Raw genomic sequence first — 26,067 nt, 5'->3', positions numbered from 1 at the left:
GTTGAATGACAGTATATCCATATAGACTATGCTCTTCATTGGTAAACTGCCCAATGAAAGGACTATAGGTCATCATATACATGTCCATACAAATTAAAGCACATATTTTCATCTGTGCATTTAATATGTTGCTGATTTTATTCGAAGAAAAGTCCTATAACCCTCATGCTATTATGGTCATCTAAAAATAAATGGTAGTGTGGGAGTTATAATAGGCGACTGAAATAAATACGCCATTGTTAAGTTGCATGTATTTTAAGGAGCCTTCTGGCAGTGATTGAAGATAGTGACAGTTTCTAAGCAACGGAATGCTGAACCGCCCCCAGGACTGTACAGCTCGTAGTACCAGCCTTCTTTGCAAAACAGGCATATAAAGTAACTAGAAACTACACGAGATCCACAGCTAATTTAGGTGGACGGTCTCTGGAGCAGTCACAAATCAGTTTTCTTTTCTTTTTCCCCCCCTCATGTTGTTGAACGAGGTGCCGGGGGGCTGAAGGATGTCGTGGTCGTAGCGCAATCATGTCGGACGACGAAAGCGTTCCGTCTTTCCTCGAGGACGACAGAGTAAAGTTTGTCGAGGGAAAAGTTTGTGGGCTCCTGCGACTGCACCGCCAAACATGGGACAAGAGTGCTGGCACCGAAGAGTTTCAAACGGTTCTGAAGAACTTCTTTGAGAAGGAGCCCGTTATATTTTTCTCTTCATCAAATAAAGCCTGTCTGGTTGCTTCTAAAGAGGTAACGTTATGGTTGTTACATAATCCTCAATAACCTTACTTTGGTTGATGACTAACGTTCGCTCGTTGACCTGTGGACACTTGACTAGTATTTACAATATCTTGAATCTAGTGCGACAGATTTTATTTAATTACTTGGGAGTGTCAATTCTATTTGCAAGGGAAGGCAAGTTTATTTATATAGCACATTTCAACAACAAGGCAATTCAAATGCTTCACATAAAACCATTAAAAGCATCAAAACATAAGGCAACAGAAAAGTAGATTAAAAAACAATTAAGAACATTGATTGAAACATTAAAAACAGTCATTAAAACACAACAAAACTAAAAATAGAAAGATAGTTGCAGTGTAAGAGTAAACTGCAGAAATGCAGGAAATTGATTAATATCCTTGATTTGCAGTCTAATCTTATTGCATTGTATTTTATTTGCTTTGTGATATTGTTTCAAATGTAGGTCCCACCAGTTACTCAAAATATGCCAATCTACATACTCAAGAAGAGAGTAGTTCCTGTCATCTCTGAAAACTACAGGGAACTTCTGCTTTTTGGCCTCCAGTCTCCATCACCACTACAGCTGTCAAGTACAGTTGAGCAGGTGACTTTAATACCCGCCATCATACACCTCTCTCATAAAAACACATGTGTGTGCTGTGCCGTTATGAGTGCTGGGTAAATTATTTCTGTCTCTTTCGAAAGGTATGCGCTCCACTGCTGTCAAACAACAAAAACCATCAAATGTGGCCAAATCTGATGTCTGAAGACATTATTCTGCATGTTGAGAACATCTGCAGTAAGACATCAGTTGTCATGGGACAGATTTTAGGGAAAAGCGTCCTCCCTATTCCAACCGAGATAGATTGGATTGAAAATTCACTAAGCACCTTCAAGATGTAAGAAAACACACACATCTTCATTTTGTTTCTGAGCCTTTTTATCATCATCATACGTATTAACAAACTCTCTCAACATGTATTTCACACTCAGGTACAATAACTATGACAGGGCACTGGCCCACGCCATAGAGACCCAGGTCATCAACTGGACCAATCTGATCCAGAACATTTTAAAGGAGGATTCATCAGACCTACTTATGACAGGCTGCAACCCAGGGCCCAATGCAGAGCTGAAGTTTTGGGCTTCCAGGAAAAGCAATATAGAGAACATCTATCACCAGGTATGCTCCCTCTCTCTCCTGATCTTTCACTAAAATAAGTTTCATCTCCTGACATTCCACACTCTGATTAACATGTACGGCACTTTCCCTCGTAGCTTCAGAGTGCCATTGTTCAGAAGATGGCAAAGATGTTAGAGATGATGGATAGCAGCTATCATCCAACAATCATGACTCTAATTGGAAATGTATTTGATGGTAAGATTAGCGGGCCCCTTTTCAAAGCCCAAGGAGATGTGCTTTAGTTTGCACCTTGTCAAATGTTTGATGCACAGCATAATGCTATTTCCAAAATGTATCATCTCTGATTATGATGTTTTAATTTAAACCCTATTTTCTTTTTTAAATCAAAAGCACTTCAAGAAGCCAAAGACATTGACATCCATCTACAGCCACTGCACGCACAACTGTCTCAACTGGAAAAGGGAGGATTTCCTCACTTTGAAACAGTCATCCCTGAGCTGTTACACACGCTTTTCCTTATCTGGAGCAACTGCCAATCTTATCAAAGACCAGCACGCATGGTGGTGTTACTGCAGGAGCTATGCAATCTGTTCATTGAGCAGGTAGGAATCCTCATTTCAAACAGCTGTAGTGAAGGGATACATTGAGTGACACATGCATGTGAAATTGTTGTGAAAAACAATGCATGGATTTGTAAAATGACGCTTTGCTGGTGCTAGTCAGTGAGGATTACTTTGACTTCAGTTATTGGCTGTCTGTGTGAACAAATTCAAAGATGTAAAATCTTGCACTCTTTAGGCCTCTACATACCTCTCTGGGGATCTGCTGCTCCGAGAGGATCCAGAGGAAAGTCAACAAGCGGTAATGAGGGTGATAAAAGTCTTTAGGTGTTTCAGAGACAGCTACCAGACCCAGAGGGAGAGGTTGGCCAACCATGTGAAACATGCACCCTGGGATTTCCCATCTGTCATGATTTTTGCACGTTTCAACCAGTTCCTTAATCGAATGCTACAGCTGGAGGTGAGACAGATTTTTTCTTTTTGTATTCAGGTGTCACAGCAAGGGAACATTTTTATGTGGTTTTATTTCTTACTACTCTATTTCATCTTTGCAGGACTTGTTTGAAGTGATGCTGGACTTTCAGAGGATGGAAAAACTGGAATTTGGTGGACTTAATGGCAAACTCTACAGTGAGCATGCTGCTCAGTTGTACACAGAGTTCAGTAACCACTGTGAAGTGTTGACGCACAGTGAAAACAGTCCACTTGACTTCAACTCTCAGGTGAAATCAAGTTTATTGCCATATAATTAAGATTTCCATGAACAGCTACAGCATATTCGTAATGCACGGTTTTACAGTGGTGTCTATCATTAAATGCTGTTGAATTGTTAACTTTCATCAACTCATAAGGGTTTTGAAAACGAGTTAAAGGATTTGAAAGTGAGGATTGTGGACTTCGAGTGCCGCCTTGCCAGTCTTCTATGCTTGGCCTTCAAGGATTGCTCAGGACTGGAATCAGCATTCAAAGTAAGCAAGACTGGATAGTAAGAGGATACTGATGACCGTTTTGATAAAGTGAATAGAGAGTGACATGTGGGACACCAACATTTTTGCATTTTTGTGTTTAGCTGCTGACTATTGTTGGACCCTTCCTGGAGAGAAGACAAATCAGACAGATATTCAGTCCCAACTTCCTCCTGCTGCAGCAACATTTGAGAGAAGAGCTGGAGAGATGTAAATATCTGTTTAAATCCCAGCTCACTCAGGTAATGGAAGCAAAATGGAAAATTAGCAATATGTATTCAAGGTGCAATCTGTATTGTTCATGCAACAACTTTGTTCAATTCTTCCTTTGTTTACAGATGGAAAGTGGTCTGACTAAGAACATGGCTCACACATCTGGAGCTTTGAAGTGGGCAAAAATGCTCAGACAACGTATTCAAACACCATGGGAAAAGATCAGATCACTGTTGAATATGTCAGTAGAAACACCCGACTATTTTCAGTCAACGTATTAATTACAAACAGTAGCTAGTCAGATAGATTTATAGGTCCAGTACATATAGGAAATGACAATTTTGCCATGTTTAAAAATGACGGTTGTCTCACAATTTTGCAATATTTCCAGGCCTGCAGGAGGTGTAGAGATGGCGAAGGAATACCACATGTACATGGAGATGTTGAGTCTCCTGGACCAATATGAGGAGGACATTTACTCTGACTGGTGTAACGGTTTGGAACAAGCCTGCCTGATCAACCTGAACCAGCCCCTGATCTCCCGAAATACCTCATCTGACCTGATCTCACTCAACTTCAATCCAAAGGTACTTGGTGTAATATCCCTGCAAACTAGAAAGCACATTTCACATTTTGCAGACATCCTCCAATGCTAAATAATTATCCAACTTACTGTTAGACTGATTTAGTAATGTCTGTCTCTTAAAAACAAGTTAGATTAATTCCATCATAAAGCTCACATGCCCTCAAGATCCCCCAAAATTGGAATGTCTGTTAGTATCCTTTAGTTTACTCGATATGGCCAAAGACCAATATTCTTCTAATGTTGCAAAGCGTAGATGCAGGTCACCAACTAATTTGGGTCAATTATTGGTGAATTGTTATTTTTTTTACAATTATTTAATTTTACTTATTATATTCTCTAAAGGTTTCTGTTAGTTGAGACCAGACATTTCACCACCTACCCACTGTGACTATGTATAACAGTTCATTTCATGTCACTCCTCAGCTGACTGAAGTCTTGAAAGATGTGAAATATATTCAGACTCTTAGTCAGATCAAGATCCCTGCAGCTGCACTGACAGTTTTTGAGAAGCGTGACATGTTTACAAAGGTAAGAAACATATTACTTCATGGGCTCATGCATACCTCCGAAATAATAAGCATTATGTCTTTCCCACTATCCTTTACATAGTCTGCACCTCAGAATATATATTTTATCCACACTATGCATGTACTTTTTACAGTATGTGAGCAGTCTGCAGCTATTAGTACAATGGTACAACAAGCTGAAGCAGACAGTGCTAGAGGTGGAACATCCTCTCATCAGAGTTGAGCAGGAGTCCATAGATGTGCAGTTGACAAGAGCAGAGTCTGACCTGACATGGCAGGATCCGGACTGCTGGAGCTTCATCAGCACCACCAAAGACCTGGTCCACGACCTTGTATGTCGAGTCAGTAGAGCCAAAGAGAACTGTGAAGCCATCCAGTCAATAATGAAGGGATGGAGCAAAAAGGCCATGTTTAGCAGAAAGGACAACAAGAGAGGCTCGCTCATACAGCTGGAAGACAGGGGAGACCGTGTCAACAAGAAGTACAGCTCTGTGAAGAAGGATGGAGACTCTATACACAAGCTGGTACAGGTATGTGTGGCTAAATGTATGATAATATTCACTCTTATACATTGTTATTGCTCTACTGTAAGTAAACACCAAACAGCATGCAATTTTTGGCATGGGTCCAAATCCTTTTAGCGTCTTGTGGAGATATTTAAATGTTAACAGGTAAATTAAAGCCTTAATTATTTATTAATTTTCATAATTCGTACTTGTTTTTGGCTTTGGAGTCAGTTTCCTTACGAAAAGATAATACAGATATTATAAGATAAATACAAATCTAACCATAATCTGTGTTGTACCATTCACAGTCCCAAGGCTTTTGATGCTGTTCGATTCTGATCAAATTTGACTGAAAAATGTTTTTACCTGATATGTTTTACACTTGTCCCAATGGGAAGCCATGTAAATATACATGCTCTAGTTATTCTGAAACAGATCAAACCCCTCAAATGAAATGTGTCAACCTGCACCATCCTCAGTACAGAACCAACACGTTGACAGTGTTTGTGCTCACCATCTCTCCAATATCGTAACAATTTCGACAGGAGAATGTGGTCCTTTTCCACGCTGACCCTGCGTCAGAAGCATGGCAGTCCTACCTTGAGTATGTGGATGAGATGGTGGTGGAGGGGCTCTTCAGCTACATCCGTCACTCTCTTCAGTTCCTTGCGGACAACATGGAATCATGGCCAAACCAGACACCTCTGTTTGAGTCTCAGTTAATGCTGACTAGCTCAGGAATGGTTAACCTCCCCTCGTTGGACCAAGAGGCAGGGGACGGCCTCTATGAGCTGATAGAAGGACTGGTCGGAGACATATTCAAGACTTCGGTGAATATCAACAGAGTGGCTGCTCATCTTAGCACCGAGAGTTACCAGGTAACAAATTCTACTCTGTCTTTCTAAACTCACTATCGTGTTTTCTTCTACAAATAGTAGATTCTCCTCATGTTATATGTCATGTAATATAACTCTTACAGGATGTAGTGGATGATATGCTCGATTTGTTGGACCTGAGACAAGAAATAATGGAGCGAGTGGAGAACGTCCTCAAGACAGCAATACATTACCAGAGAAAGTTTGACTGCTACACCCATCTCTGGCAAGATGACAGGGCTGAGTTTCTCAGCCAGTTTCTTCTGTATGGAAGTGTACTTGCATCTGAAGAGATGGAGGCTTGTGGAGCAGATGCACTCCTTGAGAGCCCGCCCACAATCGATAACTTCAAAGAACAGGTAAAATACTTTTTAAAATCATGAATCACATTTCCCATACATGGCAGGTGTCTAAATTGTAATCTCTGATGTGATCTGATGTTACAGATAGATTATTATGAGGCTCTGTATGCTGAAATTTCCAAGCTTGAAGACTTCACAGTGTTCAATGGATGGTTTCGAGTGGATATCAAGTTCTTTAAAGTGAGCCTCCTTAACACTATAAAGAAGTGGAGCTGGCTTTTCAAAGAACACCTCTTGACATATGTCACTAACAGGTACAATTCTAAATTTCTGCATAGCTATTAAATGCAGACCAAACTGTATCAGTTGTTCTCACTGTGCGTGCTTTCCCACTCAGTCTTGATGAGCTGCAGAAGTTTGTTAGAGCCACTGTTCAAGGGCTAGGCCAGCCTGTGGCTAAAGGAAACCACCGCGGTTTGGTGGAAGTGATGAGTCACTTGTTGGCGGTCAGAGATAGACAAGCAGCCACAGACAAGATGTTTGAGCCTTTCAGGGACACAATAATCCTACTGGAACAGTATGGAGTGACCATACCAGACCAGGTCTATTCTCAGCTGGAGGTAAGGAAAGGAATGGATGCTCCATATTTTATTGCCACCTTCAAGTATTAAATAAGATGATATGATAACAAATGATCAAAAATTCATTTTGTGGCCATTCATCCTTTGAGAAATCAAACTAATTCTCTCTACAGGAACTTCCAGAGAAATGGAGTGGGGCAAAAAAATTGGCTCTGAAAGTCAGGCATGAGGTGGCACCCATGCAGAATGCAGAAGTGATGGTTATACGGAGACGATGCGTGACTTTTGAGGTGACAATTTCTTTATCACATATGTACAGTGTTGAAGAAATTGTATTTTTAACCAAAGTGTGAAGGCTATTAAAGTGGTATTTCTCATCTTTCAGGAGAAACAAAGTAAATTCAGGGAGATGTTCAGAGCGACAATGCCCTTTAATTACAATGCAGTGCGTCCCTACATCAGTCTGGAGAAAGTAGGAGTTTAACCATTGCTATGTCATTTAAATAACATTGTATTATCCTGTACACTTTGGTTAACAATCACCATGTGTTGTTTTCTAGTCTGAAAAAGCTGTCCGAGACATGGAGAAAGAGGTAGCAGAGCTGCAGGAGTCCACAAATCTGTTTGACGTTACTATTCCTGACTACAGAGACATCAAGCTCTGCAGACGAGAGATCACTGTCCTCAAAGAACTGTGGGACATTGTTGTATATGTGCAGGTAAGTAGCTTAATGCATACTGTAAAGGGAAATGCAGCTGAACACCTCATCTCCACACTACAATGACCCAATAACTTGACCAGCCCTTCCTCTTGGAGGCTGTCCTTTATTCTTTAAATACCATGTAGCCTCTAAATGTCCCCATTAAGTACCCTCAACCCATTGACCCCTCTGCATGTGTCTTTATCTATACAGAGCAGTGTGGCAAACTGGACAATGACCAAATGGAGGCAGATAAACGTAGACCAGATGGATGCAGAATTGAGGAGGTTTGCCAAGGTGAGGTCACCAACAGTGCTACATCACACCAGCACATCTCTCCTGCTGTCTTGCTGTCATGCACCATTGCTATTTGTAACAGATGCCTCTAATAACTAATTATGTTTACCTACCTTCTGTTTGTGTAGGACATACGGAAGCTCGACAAAGAGGCTCGCGTGTGGGATGTGTATTCTGGGTTAGACCTTTATGTAAAGAACCTGTTGACGTCACTTCGGGCCGTGAGTCAGCTACAGAACCCTGCAATACGAGAGCGCCACTGGGTGAAGCTAATTAGAACAAAACAGGTGCATAAATACACACAGCAGAAATCACTCTATAGGGCAGTCTTTTTTACCCTGCATGATAGAAATCTGAGACTTTGCATCATGACAATGATTCTTTTGAAATAGATGGACTTCACTGTGACTGACAGTACCACCTTGGAAGACCTCTTGGCTCTGCAGCTCCATTTGTTGGAAGACGAAGTTCGCAACATGGTGGATAAGGCAGTCAAAGAAATGGCCATAGAAAAGGTTCTTCTTCAGTTACTAGATTGTGGTCAACTACATCGAGAGTCATTTAGCACATGAAAAAAGTAATAACGTCAGACTATGAGCCAACCTCATGATACATGATCTCCAAAACATTTTTCACGAGTCTGTTTTCAGCTTTGTGACAGTGTGTTTTTTAGATAATCCGATGGTTGTTTTTTTTAGCATAAGAAGAATGAGAATTTTTTTAAACTAAAATCATAGATAACATAGATACATGGTTTTCATTAGACAGCTTTAATTACCATATTTGGTTTAGGTGTAATCATTATGCCGTCCTCTATTTTTTATTTCAGGTTGTGACGGAAATAAGTAAAACTTGGGAATCAATGGAGCTTTCATATGAAGATCATTACCAAACCTCTGTGCCACTTCTTAAATGTGATGAGGAACTTATTGAAACTCTTGAGGATCATCAGGTAAATATCTAAGCTTCTGAAATTGATACTACCATTTTATGTGTGACTTTATTGCTCTGAAAGTTCTCAAGACCAGTTGTCTGTGAGAAGCACTGATAGTTAAGTGCTGAATAGAGATGAGAGTGCAGAAAGGGGCCGCCCTGTCTGACTGTCTAACAGCACAGCTGAGAGTAGAGAGGTCCCTATTGAGTCCTTAGATTTATAGCTGCTGTAGAACACAGGACATTGTTGCACTGTGGCGGTCTTTGTACATGTCCACCAGATGTATTGGGGGGGTTATAGCCACCAATTAGAAGTCTTGCCACTTGAATGCCTAGATCTTTGTGGAAACAGACTGTTTCCCTCCCCCATTTTTTTATGGCATGGTATGCAGATGAGGTTGAAAATGCACTGTAATTAAACTGACTCATGTTATGAGGTTAAGGTTATTAAGATATTACTTCAGTAGTGTGGTGTATTTCAGTTTTGCATTGGATCCAATCCTTTTGGTAAGCTATACACATGTCCCCTTGTCTTCATTCTCAAGGTTCAGCTCCAGGGCATCTTTCAGAGCAAGCATGTACATCACTTCCTGCTCCAGGTAGTGGAACTACAGAAACAGCTGACTGTGGCTGACTCTGTGCTGATGGTCTGGATCGAGGTCCAAAGGACATGGGTCTACCTGGAAAGCATCTTCAAAAGCTGTGACGACATCTGCCAACAGCTGCCTGCAGATGCTCACAGATTTCAAGCTATAGATGCAGAATTCCAGGTCTGCACTTACTGTATATTTCAGTCATATAGCAAATTCCATTGTGTTCATCATTGTAAACATGGCAATTTTGGTTCTTTCAGGAGTTAATGTTGGACAGTGCTAAGACTATAAATGTCATTGAGGCCACCAACAAACCTCATCTATTTGAGAAGTTAGACGATCTACAAACAAGGTTAACCTTTATTTGATTACACTTTTACGATACTACTCACAGTCTGTCTTGATGTGTTCACGATTCCCATACTCTCTCTTTTAACAGGCTGACATTGTGTGAAAAAGCTCTTGCCGAATACTTGGAGACAAAGAGACTTGCCTTTCCTCGATTCTACTTTATTTCATCGGCAGACTTGTTGGACATCCTTTCCAAAGGGAGTCGGCCCAGAGAGGTATATTTATGTGGCATTTCCCTTGATTTTTGTTTTTAGTATTTGTCAAGTGTCACTACTTCACTTCTGTGTCTTTAATGAAAAGTTGAATGACTCAATGTCTTTTGCAGGTAACTGTTCACCTCTCAAAATTATTTGACAACATCTCAGATCTTGAGTTTGCCAAAAACGAACAGTTGGATAATCCTAAACTTGCAGTGGGCATGTACAGCAAAGAGAGAGAATATGTCCCATTCCAGACAGAATGTTGCTGTTTCGGGCCGGTAAGATTATATTCAGTATCAAAGAATCTGAATCAGCTATCACATTTCATAAGATAAAGAACTAAACTAATGGTGAAAATACTTTGCATTAGGTGGAGGCATGGCTTTCTTGTCTGGAGGAGTCTATGAAGGAATGTGTGAGGGGTCACTTGTCTGAGGCTGTGTCTGTGTACGAGGACAAGCCCAGAGAGCAGTGGATTCTCGACTTTCCTGCCCAAGTGGCTCTCATTGGATCCCAGATCTGGTGGAGCAACGATATGGAGCTTGTGTTTAAAAGGCTGGAGGAAGGATTTGAGACTGCACTCAAAGAATACAACAAGAAACAGGTACATTTTATGATGAGTTAACACACCAACATTAAAAGAGTATTATCTTGCAAGGCGTATGCAATATTTTGAAATATAAAAAACTGCTTACAAAACTAGGATTCAGTACAACACCACCACAAACCATGGCCTCAAAAACTCACATGAATTTGCATTATTATACATTTTGTTACAACATCAGTAAATGTAATTGACAGTTTAGAAATAGTGATCTGTGAGTGAAGGGGCAACTGCTAAAGACGTTGGACACATTTCCCATAATGGCGTCATACTTACTTCAGAGTCAGTGACCTGAGATGGGTATGTGAGCCCTTGTTGTGAGGCTACGCTCACACGGTATTATCACTCTTGTCAGTTTCATCAGCAATATTTAAGGTTACCATGTCCTTGGTTGCTGTTTGAATAATCTCTCCCTCCCTTCAACGCACTGGACTGATTGGATCTGCTGTCGCACAAGAACAGTTTCAAATGCAAGACATCAGTGATGTTTTAGCAAAAACAAGAACAAAAGACCACTTTTAATTGTCTGTGTTTCTGTAAAATTGTCCACATGGTCCACATTCATACACCGACTGTGTATGTTGTTCTGCATGGATTGAAGTTTAAATTACTTACTATAGAATACTGAGCAATACAACTGAAACAAGAAATTTGAACCATGCAATTTTATGTCAGATTTTTGCCAATTCATCTTGTGAGTACATTTAAATTGGCACACTTACCTTAACTCCTGTCTATTTTCCGCAGCATTGCTTTGAATATGCTTCTCTTCCCTCCAGATGTCTCAGCTCCACTTGTTGATCGGCATGCTGCTGGGAGAGCTGAGCTCAGGCGACAGACAGAAGATCATGACTTTGTGCACTATCGATGTCCATGCTAGAGACATTGTTGCCAGCCTCATTGCCCAAAAGGTAATCACAATTAATTCATTCCAAAGTAAGCATTTCCTTGCTAACTTTGTGCATTATCAATATAATTCTTGTCATAAAGGTGTGTAAAAGACCATATCACAGTGTTCAGCTTTTCTAAAGTGAGATTATAATTTACTGAAAATCACAATCCATATGGTAACGGCTTAATCCTCCATTTGCAACCTATATGCAGCAAAAAAAACAAAACAAGCTTTCTTAAAATTTGAGGTAACAATTAAAAATGACATGACAAACCTAAATAGGAATAGTACAGTTCTTGATTCTTTACATCTTTAAGGAATGAGAAAAACAAGAGAGGCACAGCCTCCATTTCACCAACTCTTTAGACTAGATTATAAACTATAGGCCTAAACTAAAACAAGATACTATTTTTGAACTAGTTATGGTCATTATATTACCTGCTGCCCTTATCTCTTGTGACATATGATCTCCAGTTTAATAGCAGCCATGTGTGTTCACAGGTCACCACCTCACAGGCCTTCCAGTGGCTGTCCCAGCTCCGGCATTGCTGGTATGAAGAGCAGCGTCACTGCTTCGTTAACATCTGTGATGCCCAGTTCCTTTACTCATATGAGTATCTTGGAAATACACCGCGTCTAGTCATCACTCCCCTCACAGACCGGTAACTCTGCCGCCTATCAGTTTTCAGTCTATCCACCTCACGTTTCAATACATGCATTCGCTACATTCAGCATTTCCCAAAAACACATTTGTGTTCCCCTGTGTGCTGTTGCCATGGGCATGTTCAGGTGCTACATCACCTTAACTCAGTCACTGCACCTGACCATGAGTGGAGCCCCAGCTGGCCCCGCTGGAACAGGGAAGACTGAGACCACTAAGGATCTTGGCAGAGCCATGGGCGTCATGGTGTACATCTTCAACTGTTCTGAACAGATGGACTACAAGGTGTGAAAGTCATTCAGTGGACAATTTACAATTATTCCCTTTGGTCAGTTTATGTCTTGATTAGATGTTTCAGTAAGGTATGATTAAATGCAAAAACATTTGTTTTACTTCATATTCAGTCAATTGGTAATATCTACAAGGGTCTGGCCCAGACTGGAGCATGGGGCTGCTTTGATGAGTTCAATCGCATCGCTGTGGATGTTCTGTCAGTTGTAGCAGTGCAGGTCAAAACTATACATGACGCCATCCGCTCGAAAAAGAAAAGGTAACCAGCTGAAGCTGAATGCATGAAGCCTATATGCTGTAATATAGAGTCAAAATGTGTTAACCCTTTATGCAACCTCGTAGGTTCTTATTCTTAGACGAAGACATTGTCTTAAAGCCCTCTGTGGGGATTTTCATCACTATGAACCCTGGCTATGCCGGCAGGACGGAGCTACCTGAGAACCTCAAGGCTCTTTTCAGGTGAGAGTGATACAGTAACTTTATTTATAGTGAGCCTTTACTCAGCATTACCCAGTTTATTGTCTGCATTGTCTGTGTCCTGCTGTAGACCCTGTGCCATGGTGGTGCCGGACACTGAGCTTATTTGTGAGATAATGCTGGTTGCTGAAGGCTTCCGGGTTGCTAAGCTTTTAGCCAGGAAGTTTATCACTCTGTACACTCTCTGCAAAGAACTGCTCTCTAAGCAGGTAGGAGAAAAGCACTTAATAGCACTGTTATATTTCATAATGTTGGATTCGAACAGAGAGCATCAATATTACTTATTTTCAGCTTTACCTTGGGACCACAGCGTTGCATAAAACCATTTTTGTGCTTTGTGTGATATGATTTATGGCAAGTGGAAACACAGGAATACACATCTTTACAGTCTATTCTTATTTGTCTTAAAAGGACCACTATGACTGGGGTTTGCGTGCTGTCAAGTCTGTTCTGGTTGTGGCAGGGGCACTGAGAAGAAGAGACAAGAGTAGACCAGAGGATCAGGTGACTTACATGTGTATGTCATCTCACTACCACAAGAGGAAGACTCTGTAATCTATAAGTGCATTTTACTTCCCAGGTGCTGATGCGTGCGCTGAGGGACTTCAACATGCCTAAAATTGTCACTGAGGATGTGACTATCTTCTTGGGACTGTTGGGAGATCTGTTCCCAGGCTTGGAGGTGGAGAGAGAGAGGGACTGTGAATTTGAAAAGGCTATCCGAAAGACCACGCTGGAGCTCCGACTCCAGCCTGAGGAGACATTCATCCTTAAGGTTTGAGATGATATGGTGTATACCTGGTCAATGTTTTAAAAAAATTATTAAATAATCTATTTCTACATTTATTTTGTCAGGTGGTGCAGTTGGAGGAACTCATGGCAGTACGTCATTCTGTCTTTGTTGTTGGAAATGCTGGGACTGGGAAAAGCCAGGTTAGATTTTATTGCCTTACAAATTGTGAAAGTAAATGCTCAATTACTTTCGGTAAGGTACATGAAATATCTTAGGTGTTTATCTTTTCAATAGATCTTGAGAGTTCTCCATAAAACCTATGTAAACTTGAAGAGGAAGCCTGTATGGAATGACCTCAATCCAAAGGCAGTAGACAGAGATGAATTGTTTGGCTTCATCCACCACGCAACTCGAGAATGGAAAGATGGTAAACAAAGCTGGTTTTAAATGAGAATAACAAAATGTAAAACACATGAACCAGTGCTAAGTCGTTCTTGATCTAAACAGTGCTAATACCTTGTAATCTCAGTTGTTGTTTGCGTTCTTCATCTCTGTAAGGTTTGCTTTCATCACTGATGCGAGAGCAAGCGAACATCTCCCACATAGGACCTAAGTGGATTGTGTTGGATGGAGACATTGATCCGATGTGGATTGAATCACTCAACACAGTGATGGATGACAACAAGGTACCTCCCTCCTGTTCACTCATACGCTATTGTACAACACATAGCAACCAAGGTGGTATAGATAGAAAAAGATGTTTCTTTCCCCCTTCTTCAGCAATCACTTCCTGGAGTGTGAGTATACTTGGAAGTCTTTTTCCAGAGCAATGAATCACAGTCACAGTGATCTTGCACCTCTGTCAAACCTGATGAGATATGAAGGTGTTTTCCTTATCGTTTGGGTGGAGTCTTGTCATATTGACCATGCAAAATGTTATGATATAAGGAAACCGTAATGCTTCATAACATCTTTCAGGTGCTGACTCTGGCCAGTAATGAACGCGTGCCACTGACTTCATCCATGAGACTGGTGTTTGAAATCAGTCACCTAAGGACGGCCACTCCTGCTACTGTGTCCAGGGCAGGAATTCTTTACGTTAACCAACAGGACCTGGGCTGGAACCCGTGAGTCACTCATATTGTATTCACATAATATCAAATCATTTTTTAAGTTTTCGTTGCAATGCCGTTTTTGTATTATCTTCTTTATCATGTGTTGTGCTTGTTGCACCAAAGTGACTATGTTGTGTAAATCTGTTATATGCAAAATACACACTCGTTTAGATCCCAATCAGATCAGCACATCAACACAAAATGATTCCTTCCTGCTCAGGTACGTTGCCAGCTGGATTGAACAACGAGAACGGCAGACAGAAAGGGCCCACCTCACCATAATGTTTGAAAAATATGTTCCCCGTTGTCTGGAACAGATGAGAAACAGCTTCAAGACCATCACTCCTATCCCAGAAAACTCTATGGTGCAGGTACACAAGCATATGCAGGGAATGTATTACTTCCTTTGTATGCCTTCACAGCCAGCAAATCAGACTGAAATAATATATTTTTTTCTTATTCAGACCCTCTGCACTTTGCTTGACTGCCTTCTAAGACCAGAAAGTATTCCTTCTGACTCTCCACGAGAGCTCTATGAGACCTACTTCACCTTTGCCTGCATCTGGGCTTTTGGTGGGGCCCTGTTTCAAGACCAGGTATTACTTTCATTTAATTCAAGTGGATGAAATTACGAATAGCATTTTCATATCAACTTACATATAGCAACCATAACGACAATTTTAGTGCATGAGTTTTGACATAACAATAACACACCCTGCAGATATGTTTGTGTCCTAATAAAGCTAAGAAAGCCTTGGTTTTATTTCATGGATGCTCAAAACTCGTTCCTTGACAGAAATTATGCATTTTTCATAGAAAAATGTGTTACTGGGCTTTAGTGTTTCAGGCAACATTAAGAACTGTTGGACAATGTTATTGGATAGTTTGATAATACTCCTTATTTTTCACTCTATTTACTCCTTGATTTGTCTTTGTTCTTCTGTTTGGAAGGTATAAATATAGGGTGATGTTCAACATAGTGCCTTTTGCTGACAGACAAGTGACCAAGAATAATATAAGCTTAACTGTCAACAACTTAAACTAATGGTGGGGTTTTTCATTGGAATTATATGAATTAATACATGATATTATATCTTGAATGATTTGTCCAGCTCTATGATTATCGGGTGGAGTTCAGTCAATGGTGGACCAAAGAAATGAAGACGGTGAAGCTGCCAGCACAGGGGACAGTGTTTGACTACTACCTTGACCCTCAAACCAGACGGTTCCTGCCCTGGAGTGATACTGTCCCTCCTTTTGAAATGGAAACGTGTACACCATTACAGGTAAGAACATGAAAGCTGCTATAAAACTATAACTGTAACTACAAAAACCACAGACTTATCAAATAATCACATCACAAGCAACTTTCTCAAAGAAAAATAACCACAAATGAACAATACAAGCATATTAAAAATGCATGTCTGCCTCAATGAACATAATAAGAGAGGGCAAAGTCCAATCATGAGGTTATGGCAGGGGTGCTAGAATGGATGATAGGCTTTCCACTGTGTCTGATTACCATGTACTACACCCCATACCAGACTGTGTGGGGGTGAAGGCATGAGCAACAAGGCTTGAGCTATCACCCACACTCTATTGTCTTTCTTTATGCTCCTGCGTACAGCTGTGAATGCTCCAAAGCCTCTTGCTGAGCCATAATTAGTGGGGTTTTGTTCTGAGCAAATGATGCTATTATGACAGAATAGTTGTGGTGCACTGGGGAAATACAAGAAATTATAAATCACATACAATTCACTGAACACATGTCTGTCAATAAATCACACTCGAAGAAAGCCATAATAACTATGTATGTTTCAGCTCTCTGTCTTCCTGCTGTTTCTATGATTGCAGGCTGTTCTGGTACACACAGCAGAGACGGTGTGTCTTCGGTACTTCATAGACTTGTTGCTGGAGAGGAGACAGCCACTAATGCTTGTGGGGAATGCTGGAGTGGGAAAGACTGCACTTGTCAAGAACAAGTTTGACTGTCTGCCAGAGAGTTACATGACAACAAAAGTACCCTTCAACTACTACACTACCTCCCTCGTGCTGCAGGGTGAGTGAGGCTTTCTGATTGTTCTTTGGTACTTACTAGAACTTCAAGTAAACTGCAGCACCATCTGCTGGTAATGCTCACATTCACAAACTGTGGAGGAGGTAAAAACTTCCCACTCAGTTAATTTCTGCAATCATTACTTCAGTCATATGACATCCTCACATTTGACAAGTGTTAGATTATTCTAGCTCTTTAAAAAATATATTGTTTGTGTTGTGTGTGTGTGTATGGGCAACTGTAGTTTGGTTGATTTTTTTTTTTGCTGTGGATTTGTGTCAAATCACTTCGCTTTCTCTTGTAGTGATTCTTGAGCGTCAACTAGAGAAAAGAGCAGGCAGAAGCTACTCCCCTGTAGGCAACAGAAGGATGGTCTGCTTCATAGATGACATCAACATGCCCGCTGTTGACAGTTATGGAACAGTGCAGCCTCACACACTTATACGTCAGCATCTGGATTATGGGCACTGGTGAGAAGACCTCTCACACTTTGTGCCAGTTGTTCAGTTGTGTGTTTTGAGTCTTATACCACCACATGAAATATATTTGCCAAACTATGGTGTGTTCTGCTTATTACACCAAGCCGTCTCTTTTGCTCTCTATAGGTATGACAGGCAGAAACTGAGCCTAAAAGAAATACACAACACCCAGTATGTTGCCTGTATGAACCCAACTGCTGGGAGCTTCACTATCAACCCCAGACTACAAGTATGTTTTCCACTTATATTGCCCTCTTATTTACTGATGTTGGATTAAAAGAAGCATATTGTACAAGGATAATTTATTCTTCAATGCAAACGTTCAAGATTTTAGGTATAGTGTAGTTTGTAAGAAAGGATTGATTAATGTTTGTGTGAATTAGTGTGCAAATTGTTATTTTAATGCTCCCTTTGACAGAGGCACAGTTTATACATTCAAGAGTCTTGAGTCAATGCAATTTTATAGTGGATCTTAATCTGCAGAAAGTTCTCAGAAACCCATTTCAGTTACTTGTTTGTAGAGAAAAGTATTAGCATGGAAACTAAGCAGCAATAACAATGCCACAAGGAAAAAGTCTTCTTAAATCTCCTGTGTGGTTTGGACCATAAACAAAGCAGATTTCAACATCGAGTTTATACTATACAAGTGGGAGCATGGTGAGGATGTATTTTAAGTACTGCTGCTACTACTAATACTACTACAACTACAACTACTACAACAACTACTACTACTATTACTACTACTACTACAACTACTACTACTACTACTACTACCATTACTACTACTACTATTACCACTACTGCTACTACAGATAAGCCTGTAACATGTACTTTGAAAACATATTTCCAGATAAATTTGTTTTAGTTGCGAATGGCTATGGTGTATTTAAAGATTTTGGGGTGAGACTGAAGTCATTGCTAAACTAGCATCTTTTAATGATCAAAATGATAAACTGCTCCACACTTTCTGACGTTTGGTTGTGCCTTTACTCTACAGAGACATTTCTCAGTGTTCGCGGTGAACTTTCCTTCGTCTGAGGCTCAGATGTCAATCTTCAGTCAGATCCTTTGTGGCCACCTGAAGCAGCAGCTCTTCAGTCCGCTGGTTCAGAGGAGTGCAGTAGCTGTTGTTCAAGCTGCCATAACTCTTCATCACAAGATGGTTCACAGCTTTCTGCCCACAGCCATCAAATTTCACTACACATTTAATCTACGAGATTTGGCTAACGTCTTTCAGGTAGTACTGATAGTGAGCATGTTTTGCAATTGGACTTTTGAAAGAAAAGGGAAATATTCATACAAGTATCTGTGTTATTCAGGGCATCCTCTTCGCTGGGCCTGACAGTGTAGAAGAGAGCACTGACCTGGCACCGTTGTGGCTGCACGAGTCCTGCAGAGTGTACTCAGACAGACTGGTAGCTCTCAAGGACCTGCAGCTCTTCCGGAAGCTCCAGATGGAGACTGTGCATGCATGCTTTGAGGTGCAATACAGATTATGATAAAACTAAATACAAATCATATAGTATGAATTGCTGTTCTTCACGTTTAGATAAAAAACATACATCAAAAGATTTCAATGATTTAATATACTTGTCCTCTGCCAGGGACTGGAGGAAAAAAAGGTGACAAAGCTGCCGCTCCTCTATTGCCACTTTGCCAAAACGGGCGATGAAGCCTCCTATGCTCCAATTACAGACTGGGCTGCGCTCAGGTCCGTCCTCACAGATGCCCTGGAGAGCTACAATGAGCTCAATGCAGAGATGAATCTGGTACTGTTTGAAGATGCCATGCAACATGTGTAAGTATAGCTTTAGTTTGCATATTATTATGAAAATTAGAAGGATCATAGTGAACTTCATGGAATGATTTCCTTTGATAATGTTACTGTAGTGTTTTGCCCCCAAAATTATACCTAAGACACTAAACACACATCAATTAAAGGAAGAGAGAATCTTATAACACCATAAAGGTAGTAAGAAAAGGACATAAGCAACTTTATGAAATTTAAAGATGGTAGTTTAATGCAATAAGGGAAGCTAATATAATGTGAGTTATTGGAATATGTTAAAAGCATCCATGCAGCTGATGTGGAGATGACATATTAAGACGGTTTGCATAGATTTATAGTATATTTGGTTGGATAGAGGTGTTTTATGGCATTACAATGATTGTGTTTTTTACCAGCTGTCGCATCAGTCGTATCCTGGAGTCTCCGAGGGCTCATGGCTTACTGGTTGGGGTCGGGGGCAGTGGGAAGCAGAGCCTGACTCGTTTGGCCGCCTACATATCCTCTGTGGAGGTCTTCCAAATCACTCTGAGCAAGGGTTATAGCATCCAGGACCTCAAGGTAAATATTGATGTTGTTAAAAGGTTGGCACCAAACAGAACATCAAGTGCAGTAGCACTTCATACAATTTGCATTAATGAAAATGTATAACTTTTAAGCGACTGGGTTTACTATTTATAACCACCTGAAATGTTTCACGATCTCATTGATGAAGCAAGTTTGTCAATTTGATCTTAATAGCCTCTTAAAAAATCAAGTCGTAATCATGGGACTTGTGTTATCTCATTGATTATTGTTTAATTTCTCTAGTAGACCCTATATATGTGTGAACATTATATAGTTTGCGTCCATTCATAAACATGTGTTGTTTTATTTAGATGGATCTGGCAGGCTTGTTCCTAAAAACTGGAGTGAAGAACCAGCGTGTGGCTCTGCTCCTGACTGATTCACAGATACCCGATGAGCGGTTTCTGGTCATTATTAATGATTTACTGGCATCAGGTTAGACCTAATCTTCACAATAATCATTCTGTGTTTTAGCTTTTTCTGCCTGAGAGAGCATCATCAATTATCAAACTTGTTCAGTCTTTGAAATCATTCTGAAATGATGACGTTGTATAAAGAGTGAATATTGATCACTACAGCTTGTCAGACTGTGACTATGACTGTGCCTTTCCCTCCAGGAGAAATTCCCGAGCTCTTCAGTGAGGAGGAGATTGAAGGCATTGTGTCTGGTGTGAGAGCTGAGGTCCGAGCCCTCGGACTGCTGGACAGCAGGGATAACTGCTGGAGATTCTTCACTGACCGAGTTCGACTACAGCTCACGGTCTATTTTTTCAAATATCTAAAGAAATTATTATTCACCAGTGCTTCTAGACTTATTGGTCTAAAAGAATGAAATTTAATGATGTATAATTGCTCTTTCACTTCGGCAGATTTTGTCTTGACAATGTGTTTGATTATCTGTCGCCACTATTTTGTGATGATGTCTAGATGAGTTGCCTTGTGTTAACATCTTAGTGTTTCTTCTGAAGATCCTGTCACATTTAGGATAGAACGTTGCAGCTACGAAATGCCTCGGTTTTAGAAAAAGCAATAGTTCTCTTTAGTTTGATCATTGCAGTTGCTGAGTTTGGCCAAAGTGGATTTACAAGGGTTTCTGAGTCCATGATCGAATTTTAGTTAATTTATATAACAATTACAACGTGTCACACATATAGCCTGCCATAGACCCCCTATTTGATGGACTTCTTAATTAAAGAGATTGTACTTTTTTTGAATTTACATATATATACTTTTTGAATTTACATATATAACTGTATAACTGTTTTGTGTATACATATAATATGTTTTTATATATTGAAGCAACATCGAGCCAACCTGTCTGTCTGCATTTTCCTAGCCTAGAACTACTAGCCAAGAATAATTGGCTGTTTGCTATAGAAGTGGAGGACACAATACAATAACTAACTTGGAAACACAAATCAGATCAATGTTGTGCGAGATGATTTTGATAGCACTTCAACGTGCCTTCGTAGCCGATATGCACAACCAGAAATTAATGAGAAAATCTTACACATGACTCTGTATATTATTTGGGCCACAAAATTAAAAGCACAGCTGCTGTGAAGTGTTATTAAATATGTTTAACAGAGCCAGACAAACTGGGGGGTTAAAAGGAAGGAAATTCTTGTCTCACTACACATGTATGCCATCCAGCTAGTCTTTGCGCCAGGGCCTCTGGTCGCGTCACCGTCTGCTCCAGCCAACTGGAAATGTGGCTGCCTGTCCACATGCCAAGGCGATGAAAGTGGGGGCACAGAAGGCTGCCAGTTATGTGTTGACTTTCCTTTGTGCACTTGGCTAGATATCTTGTCATGCTCAAGTATGAGGATGCACGATTGTACAGACCTGTTTGTGTATGTCTGCTTGGGTGACTCTTTGTCTCCCTACTGCCTTCTTTGTAGGTGGTACTGTGTTTGTCTCCCGTGGGCAGTACTCTTCGTGTTCGTGCCCGTCGATTCCCTGCTCTCGTACAATGCACCACCGTCGACTGGTACCTTCCTTGGACCTCAGAAGCTCTGCAGTCGGTCAGCTTCAGGTTCATCCAAGAGATTGAAGGCATTGAGGTCAGGCCTTTGAACCCAATTGCTTTATCTCACCATCTCTCTCATCCAAATTTTCAAATTCTGAATTAAATGGTTATTTTGTGGCTCCCTGCTTTTCCACCACACGTGTGAACAAGAACCAAATAACAGTATTAGCTGTCAGAGATGCATCCACGGGTGTGACATACAGTAAAGTATCTTCCCTAGGTTTGCTTTGTACCCCCTTATTCTGAACTGAGTTAGATTTTAATGAACACCCTCTAATTACTACAGTGCAGCTGGATTAACTTTTCCATAGATCCCTCATCATTAGTTCTCTGCTGAGGTACTGACAAATTGCTGAACACATGCCTGGAGACTCACAGTGAGTGCAGGCATATCATTGTTTTCCATCATAGCAGTGGAACGATCACAACCCAGGATCATTTATGTTAATGAGATAAGAGTGATTAAGCACATAATGACCCTCTAAGGGGGCACAGCTGTCACAACCAGGAAGTGTCATCACATGTGTGATCATGTGCCAGACTATTACTTTCCACTGTTTGTGTGCGTGTACATCTTACCACGCGTGGATGTTCTGTAGCTGTATTCCTTAGGAAGCTGTGGTATTATTAGAGCATTAGTACTTTAGTAAGAGTTGTAGAGGCAACTTCAGCAATAATATTATTAGAGAGGTGGAGTTGAGTAATGGTTGTAGCAGCAGCTGTAGTAGACCAGTGTTCGAGCATGGGGATAGCAGTTAGAGCTGCAACGATTAAATGATGAGTCGATTGAGAGAAAATGAAACTGCAACTATTTGTAATAATCAAATAATTGTGTTAGTAATTTTTTAAGCAAAAATGTATTTGCTGTCATACACGACTGTTCAGACAGGCAAGATAAGATGTATGAATAAACTACTCTTTCCATCATTTTCTGACATGTTATAGACTTAGCGATTAATCGAGACAATAATCAGATGAATCTATAAAGAAAATAATCATTAGTTGCAGCCCTGGTAGTAGTGAAGTTGTAGTAAAAGAAAGCTGTTCAGAGGACTTAATAATTTCCTTTTTAGTGGATTCAAAAATAACTGTGATAATTTAAAAGTTAATGGCCATTAATAATAAAATATTTTAAAAAGTTGAAGCAAAACAACATGTCAGACATTGCTGTACATGTTTAGTCATTAATGATTGTTTATCTTCTTGGAGGCTGGGAAACAAGAAATTATCATTTATTTAAAGTAAACAAATTCACAACCCGCTAATAGTTGTTCCACACGGCCAATCAATGAGAACTTATTTCGCATCTCAACTCAACATAGCATGCTTTGTCAAAAAGCATCATGTCAAATCTTAATTAATAATGATTTTTTTCCCTCCTGGCTCCATGATCATTAACAATGGCTTTTTGTGAGTTATGGTTAGGTTTGATCCTTGTATTGTCTGCTCATTTGTTTTTGCTTTAATTGATCGCTAACTGTATGATTAATAGAGGCTCTGTGTCATTGCGCACCATATGATGAATACCTAGTTGGACTAGTACAACAGCCTCTGTAGACAGTTTAGAAAGTTGGAGGACATCGGAGAGAATGTAAACAGTGTGCATGTTTTACAAGCTGCATGTCAGTAGTCTAAACACATCATTTTCACAGAGGTTTCAAAGCCTAATCATTCCTGCTAGCTGCACCTAAATTTCAGATTGAGTAAGTCAGGGCCGGCCAAGTAAAATGGCAAAACTTGTAGATGAATTCAAAATTTATGAAGATAATATTTCAGTCCCCATCAGGTTGGGGATGTTAAACTCTACTCAATTCAGCTCAACATGTTCTCCCCTCTCCCCCCTTGTCTGCTTATTTTTACAGCCTGCTGTCCAGGAATCCATCAGTCTTTTCATGGCCTACGTTCACACCAGTGTCAACCAGGCAAGTGAAAAATGCCAGCGCAATGAGAAGAGGTACAATTACACCACCCCCAAGAGCTTTCTCCAGCAAATCACCCTGTACAGGAACCTTCTGGAGAAGAGCCGGGCTCAGCTCCTGCACAAGATGAACCGGCTTGACAGCGGCCTTCAAAAACTCCAAACCACTGCCGTTCAGGTTAACATCTTTATAATATACTGTAGGGGGTTTAAATTAGGGTTTGAGGTACACGGTTGCGGTAGTACAATTAGGAATAGTACTAGTCTTAGTAATAGTACTAACCTTTTGATTTAAACAGTGTGGGTTTTCCCCCTGGCATTAAGTATATTACACATTGAAGTTTGTGTAAGTGTTTTTCTCTATTTTAGGTTGAAGATCTAAAAGCTAAATTGGCATCCCAAGAAGATGAGTTGACCTTTAAAAACCAGAATATTGAGGCTTTAATTACAAAGATTGGACTGCAGACTGAGAGGGTTAGCAGCAAGAGAGAGGCTGCAGATGTCGAGGCACAAAAGGTGAGAGATCCTATTACATTTTGGTTTTCATTCACTTTTTGAAATTGCACTCTTCACACCACAGCATTCACTACATGCACTTTTTGTGGTTTATTTCTTTATGGTTGCTTTTGTCCAGGTTGCCGTCATCCAGGCAGAAGTCTTTGTCAAACAGAAGGACTGTGAAAATGACCTAGATAAGGCAGAGCCATCACTGACAGCTGCTACAGCAGCACTGGACACCCTCAACAAAGTGCTTCATATTATTTACAAGACACTAATCCATTAATCCTTTGGCTCATTCTTCAGACAATATAATGTTTGTTATTTTTTTTTAGCTGAATCTTACTGAGCTGAAGGCCTTTCCAAACCCTCCAGTGGCAGTGATCAACGTAGCAGCAGCTGTAATGGTTCTGCTAGCACCCCGCGGTCGAGTGCCTAAGGATCGGAGTTGGAAGGCGGCACGGGCCTTCATGGGCAAGGTTAAGCTGTCATCGTGTCAAACACATCTGCCTGATTAATGCCAATCTAATTTGTGTGTGGGCCTTGACCCTGGCCCTGGCCAGCATCTCTCCAATGCTCACATTACATCTGGATGGCTCTATGAATATGCTTACTCAGTAGGGCTGCATGTGTGGCCATAAAAAGATGTATTTGGTTTTTTTAAATGCCGGTAGAATTTAGTATGAAATGGAGGTAAATTCTTTCTTTTACAAAAGCATTTTTTTGTGATTGTAGACCTAGTATGGTTTTTTTTTTTGGTTAATCTGAATTGCTTGATGGTTGTAAATTATTTTAAGTGTAAAACATGTATATGCATCCTTTTTATATACATTATTTTAAAAAACAACATAAAGAACAACATCAGGCTAAAACGGTTATTTTTCACTGGGATCCTTAATGTTAGGTGTAGGTGGCGACAGGTGAAAAAAGGAAAAGGCCAGTGCCATTCAGTGGGGAAAATGATTTTAAAGATACTTTCTTTTTTTTGAACCCCTTTACATTCAAGATGATACATTTTATATTTGACATGCATATCTAAATGCATTCAGGTAAGTCCACTATGATTTTTCATTATGACAATTAAGAGTAATTCCAGTATCATTGCCAGCTATCAAACTAGTATTGGTCCATACCAATTCCATTCATGAATTCCACACTACACCAGATATTATATAATTTGTATGGAGTTTAACGGAGAATTAAATCAAATTATATTTGTTGTGTGGCACTGTCTCTTGCAAACATTAGCATTCTCATTTTCAGGTTTTATTGATAAGTAACTTTTATTGATCAGCAACTGATTTTAGACTGGTTTCAGCCCAAAATGCCGGTGCAGTCACTAATGTATTCCCTGTATTTTTGTTTACTTCTCTCAGGTGGATGATTTTCTACAAGCCCTGGTGTCATATGACAAGGAGCATGTCCCTGAGGTCTGTTTGACTGTGGTAAAACAAGAGTATCTGAGAAACCCACAGTTCCACCCGGATCTAGTTCGGACCAAATCTACAGCTGCAGCGGGTCTCTGTGCCTGGACTATTAACATTGTCAGATACTATGAGGTCAGGCAATTTCTTCAGATACGTTATTGTTATGATAAATGTTAATACAATTTCTCGTGTATTTTCTGCCAGAAGATTTGTTCTTCACCATTGAGCTTTTTTTTCATAGTATGCCTCCTTTTTTTTGGCAGATTTATTGTGAGGTCATTCCAAAGAGGCATGCACTATCACAAGCTAATGCAGATCTAGACACAGCAACAGCCAAGATGTTAGCGGTTCAAAAGAAATTGACAGTGAGTGCAATGTTATTATTATACTTAATTAAGTCACTTAGTCTAAAAGCTAGATTTTCTTAATGGTGTCTAATTTCCCTCCCTTCCTTTTGATTTGTTTCTC

General features: G+C 40.2%; 1 protein-coding gene across 1 annotated transcript in view; it reads left to right on the top strand.

Moving 5' to 3' along the window:
* The first annotated feature begins 522 nt into the window (after positions 1-522).
* LOC142969669 (dynein axonemal heavy chain 11) overlaps positions 523-26,067 on the top strand; it is a 38,137-nt gene continuing 12,592 nt past the window's right edge. Inside the window, exons 1-61 of the mRNA XM_076109673.1 lie at positions 523-738; positions 1,196-1,336; positions 1,438-1,631; positions 1,726-1,915; positions 2,011-2,110; positions 2,267-2,478; positions 2,675-2,896; positions 2,991-3,158; positions 3,288-3,404; positions 3,506-3,652; positions 3,740-3,855; positions 4,006-4,201; positions 4,624-4,728; positions 4,862-5,257; positions 5,779-6,111; positions 6,213-6,467; positions 6,555-6,724; positions 6,808-7,030; positions 7,165-7,281; positions 7,377-7,463; positions 7,552-7,710; positions 7,906-7,989; positions 8,118-8,276; positions 8,382-8,504; positions 8,819-8,941; positions 9,468-9,692; positions 9,776-9,867; positions 9,955-10,081; positions 10,192-10,344; positions 10,437-10,670; positions 11,450-11,581; positions 12,064-12,224; positions 12,352-12,508; positions 12,628-12,773; positions 12,857-12,973; positions 13,062-13,200; positions 13,403-13,495; positions 13,572-13,766; positions 13,847-13,924; positions 14,019-14,151; positions 14,283-14,410; positions 14,703-14,851; positions 15,060-15,210; positions 15,304-15,435; positions 15,952-16,125; positions 16,694-16,898; positions 17,200-17,365; positions 17,501-17,603; positions 18,372-18,611; positions 18,694-18,855; positions 18,979-19,172; positions 19,559-19,721; positions 20,039-20,162; positions 20,345-20,487; positions 21,629-21,790; positions 23,619-23,852; positions 24,044-24,190; positions 24,309-24,422; positions 24,508-24,651; positions 25,549-25,731; positions 25,863-25,964. Of these exons, the coding sequence (XP_075965788.1) occupies positions 523-738; positions 1,196-1,336; positions 1,438-1,631; positions 1,726-1,915; positions 2,011-2,110; positions 2,267-2,478; positions 2,675-2,896; positions 2,991-3,158; positions 3,288-3,404; positions 3,506-3,652; positions 3,740-3,855; positions 4,006-4,201; positions 4,624-4,728; positions 4,862-5,257; positions 5,779-6,111; positions 6,213-6,467; positions 6,555-6,724; positions 6,808-7,030; positions 7,165-7,281; positions 7,377-7,463; positions 7,552-7,710; positions 7,906-7,989; positions 8,118-8,276; positions 8,382-8,504; positions 8,819-8,941; positions 9,468-9,692; positions 9,776-9,867; positions 9,955-10,081; positions 10,192-10,344; positions 10,437-10,670; positions 11,450-11,581; positions 12,064-12,224; positions 12,352-12,508; positions 12,628-12,773; positions 12,857-12,973; positions 13,062-13,200; positions 13,403-13,495; positions 13,572-13,766; positions 13,847-13,924; positions 14,019-14,151; positions 14,283-14,410; positions 14,703-14,851; positions 15,060-15,210; positions 15,304-15,435; positions 15,952-16,125; positions 16,694-16,898; positions 17,200-17,365; positions 17,501-17,603; positions 18,372-18,611; positions 18,694-18,855; positions 18,979-19,172; positions 19,559-19,721; positions 20,039-20,162; positions 20,345-20,487; positions 21,629-21,790; positions 23,619-23,852; positions 24,044-24,190; positions 24,309-24,422; positions 24,508-24,651; positions 25,549-25,731; positions 25,863-25,964 (9,855 nt within the window). The remainder of the gene's footprint in view (positions 739-1,195; positions 1,337-1,437; positions 1,632-1,725; positions 1,916-2,010; positions 2,111-2,266; positions 2,479-2,674; positions 2,897-2,990; positions 3,159-3,287; positions 3,405-3,505; positions 3,653-3,739; positions 3,856-4,005; positions 4,202-4,623; positions 4,729-4,861; positions 5,258-5,778; positions 6,112-6,212; positions 6,468-6,554; positions 6,725-6,807; positions 7,031-7,164; positions 7,282-7,376; positions 7,464-7,551; positions 7,711-7,905; positions 7,990-8,117; positions 8,277-8,381; positions 8,505-8,818; positions 8,942-9,467; positions 9,693-9,775; positions 9,868-9,954; positions 10,082-10,191; positions 10,345-10,436; positions 10,671-11,449; positions 11,582-12,063; positions 12,225-12,351; positions 12,509-12,627; positions 12,774-12,856; positions 12,974-13,061; positions 13,201-13,402; positions 13,496-13,571; positions 13,767-13,846; positions 13,925-14,018; positions 14,152-14,282; positions 14,411-14,702; positions 14,852-15,059; positions 15,211-15,303; positions 15,436-15,951; positions 16,126-16,693; positions 16,899-17,199; positions 17,366-17,500; positions 17,604-18,371; positions 18,612-18,693; positions 18,856-18,978; positions 19,173-19,558; positions 19,722-20,038; positions 20,163-20,344; positions 20,488-21,628; positions 21,791-23,618; positions 23,853-24,043; positions 24,191-24,308; positions 24,423-24,507; positions 24,652-25,548; positions 25,732-25,862; positions 25,965-26,067) is intronic.

This window comes from Anarhichas minor, unplaced genomic scaffold (genome assembly GCF_050575085.1).
Source record: "Anarhichas minor isolate MPS153535 unplaced genomic scaffold, ASM5057508v1 ptg000041l, whole genome shotgun sequence".
Classification (NCBI taxonomy): Eukaryota; Metazoa; Chordata; class Actinopteri; order Perciformes; family Anarhichadidae; genus Anarhichas; species Anarhichas minor.
Note: the sequence above shows the minus strand (reverse complement) of the source record. Positions and strands in the feature narration are given on the sequence as shown.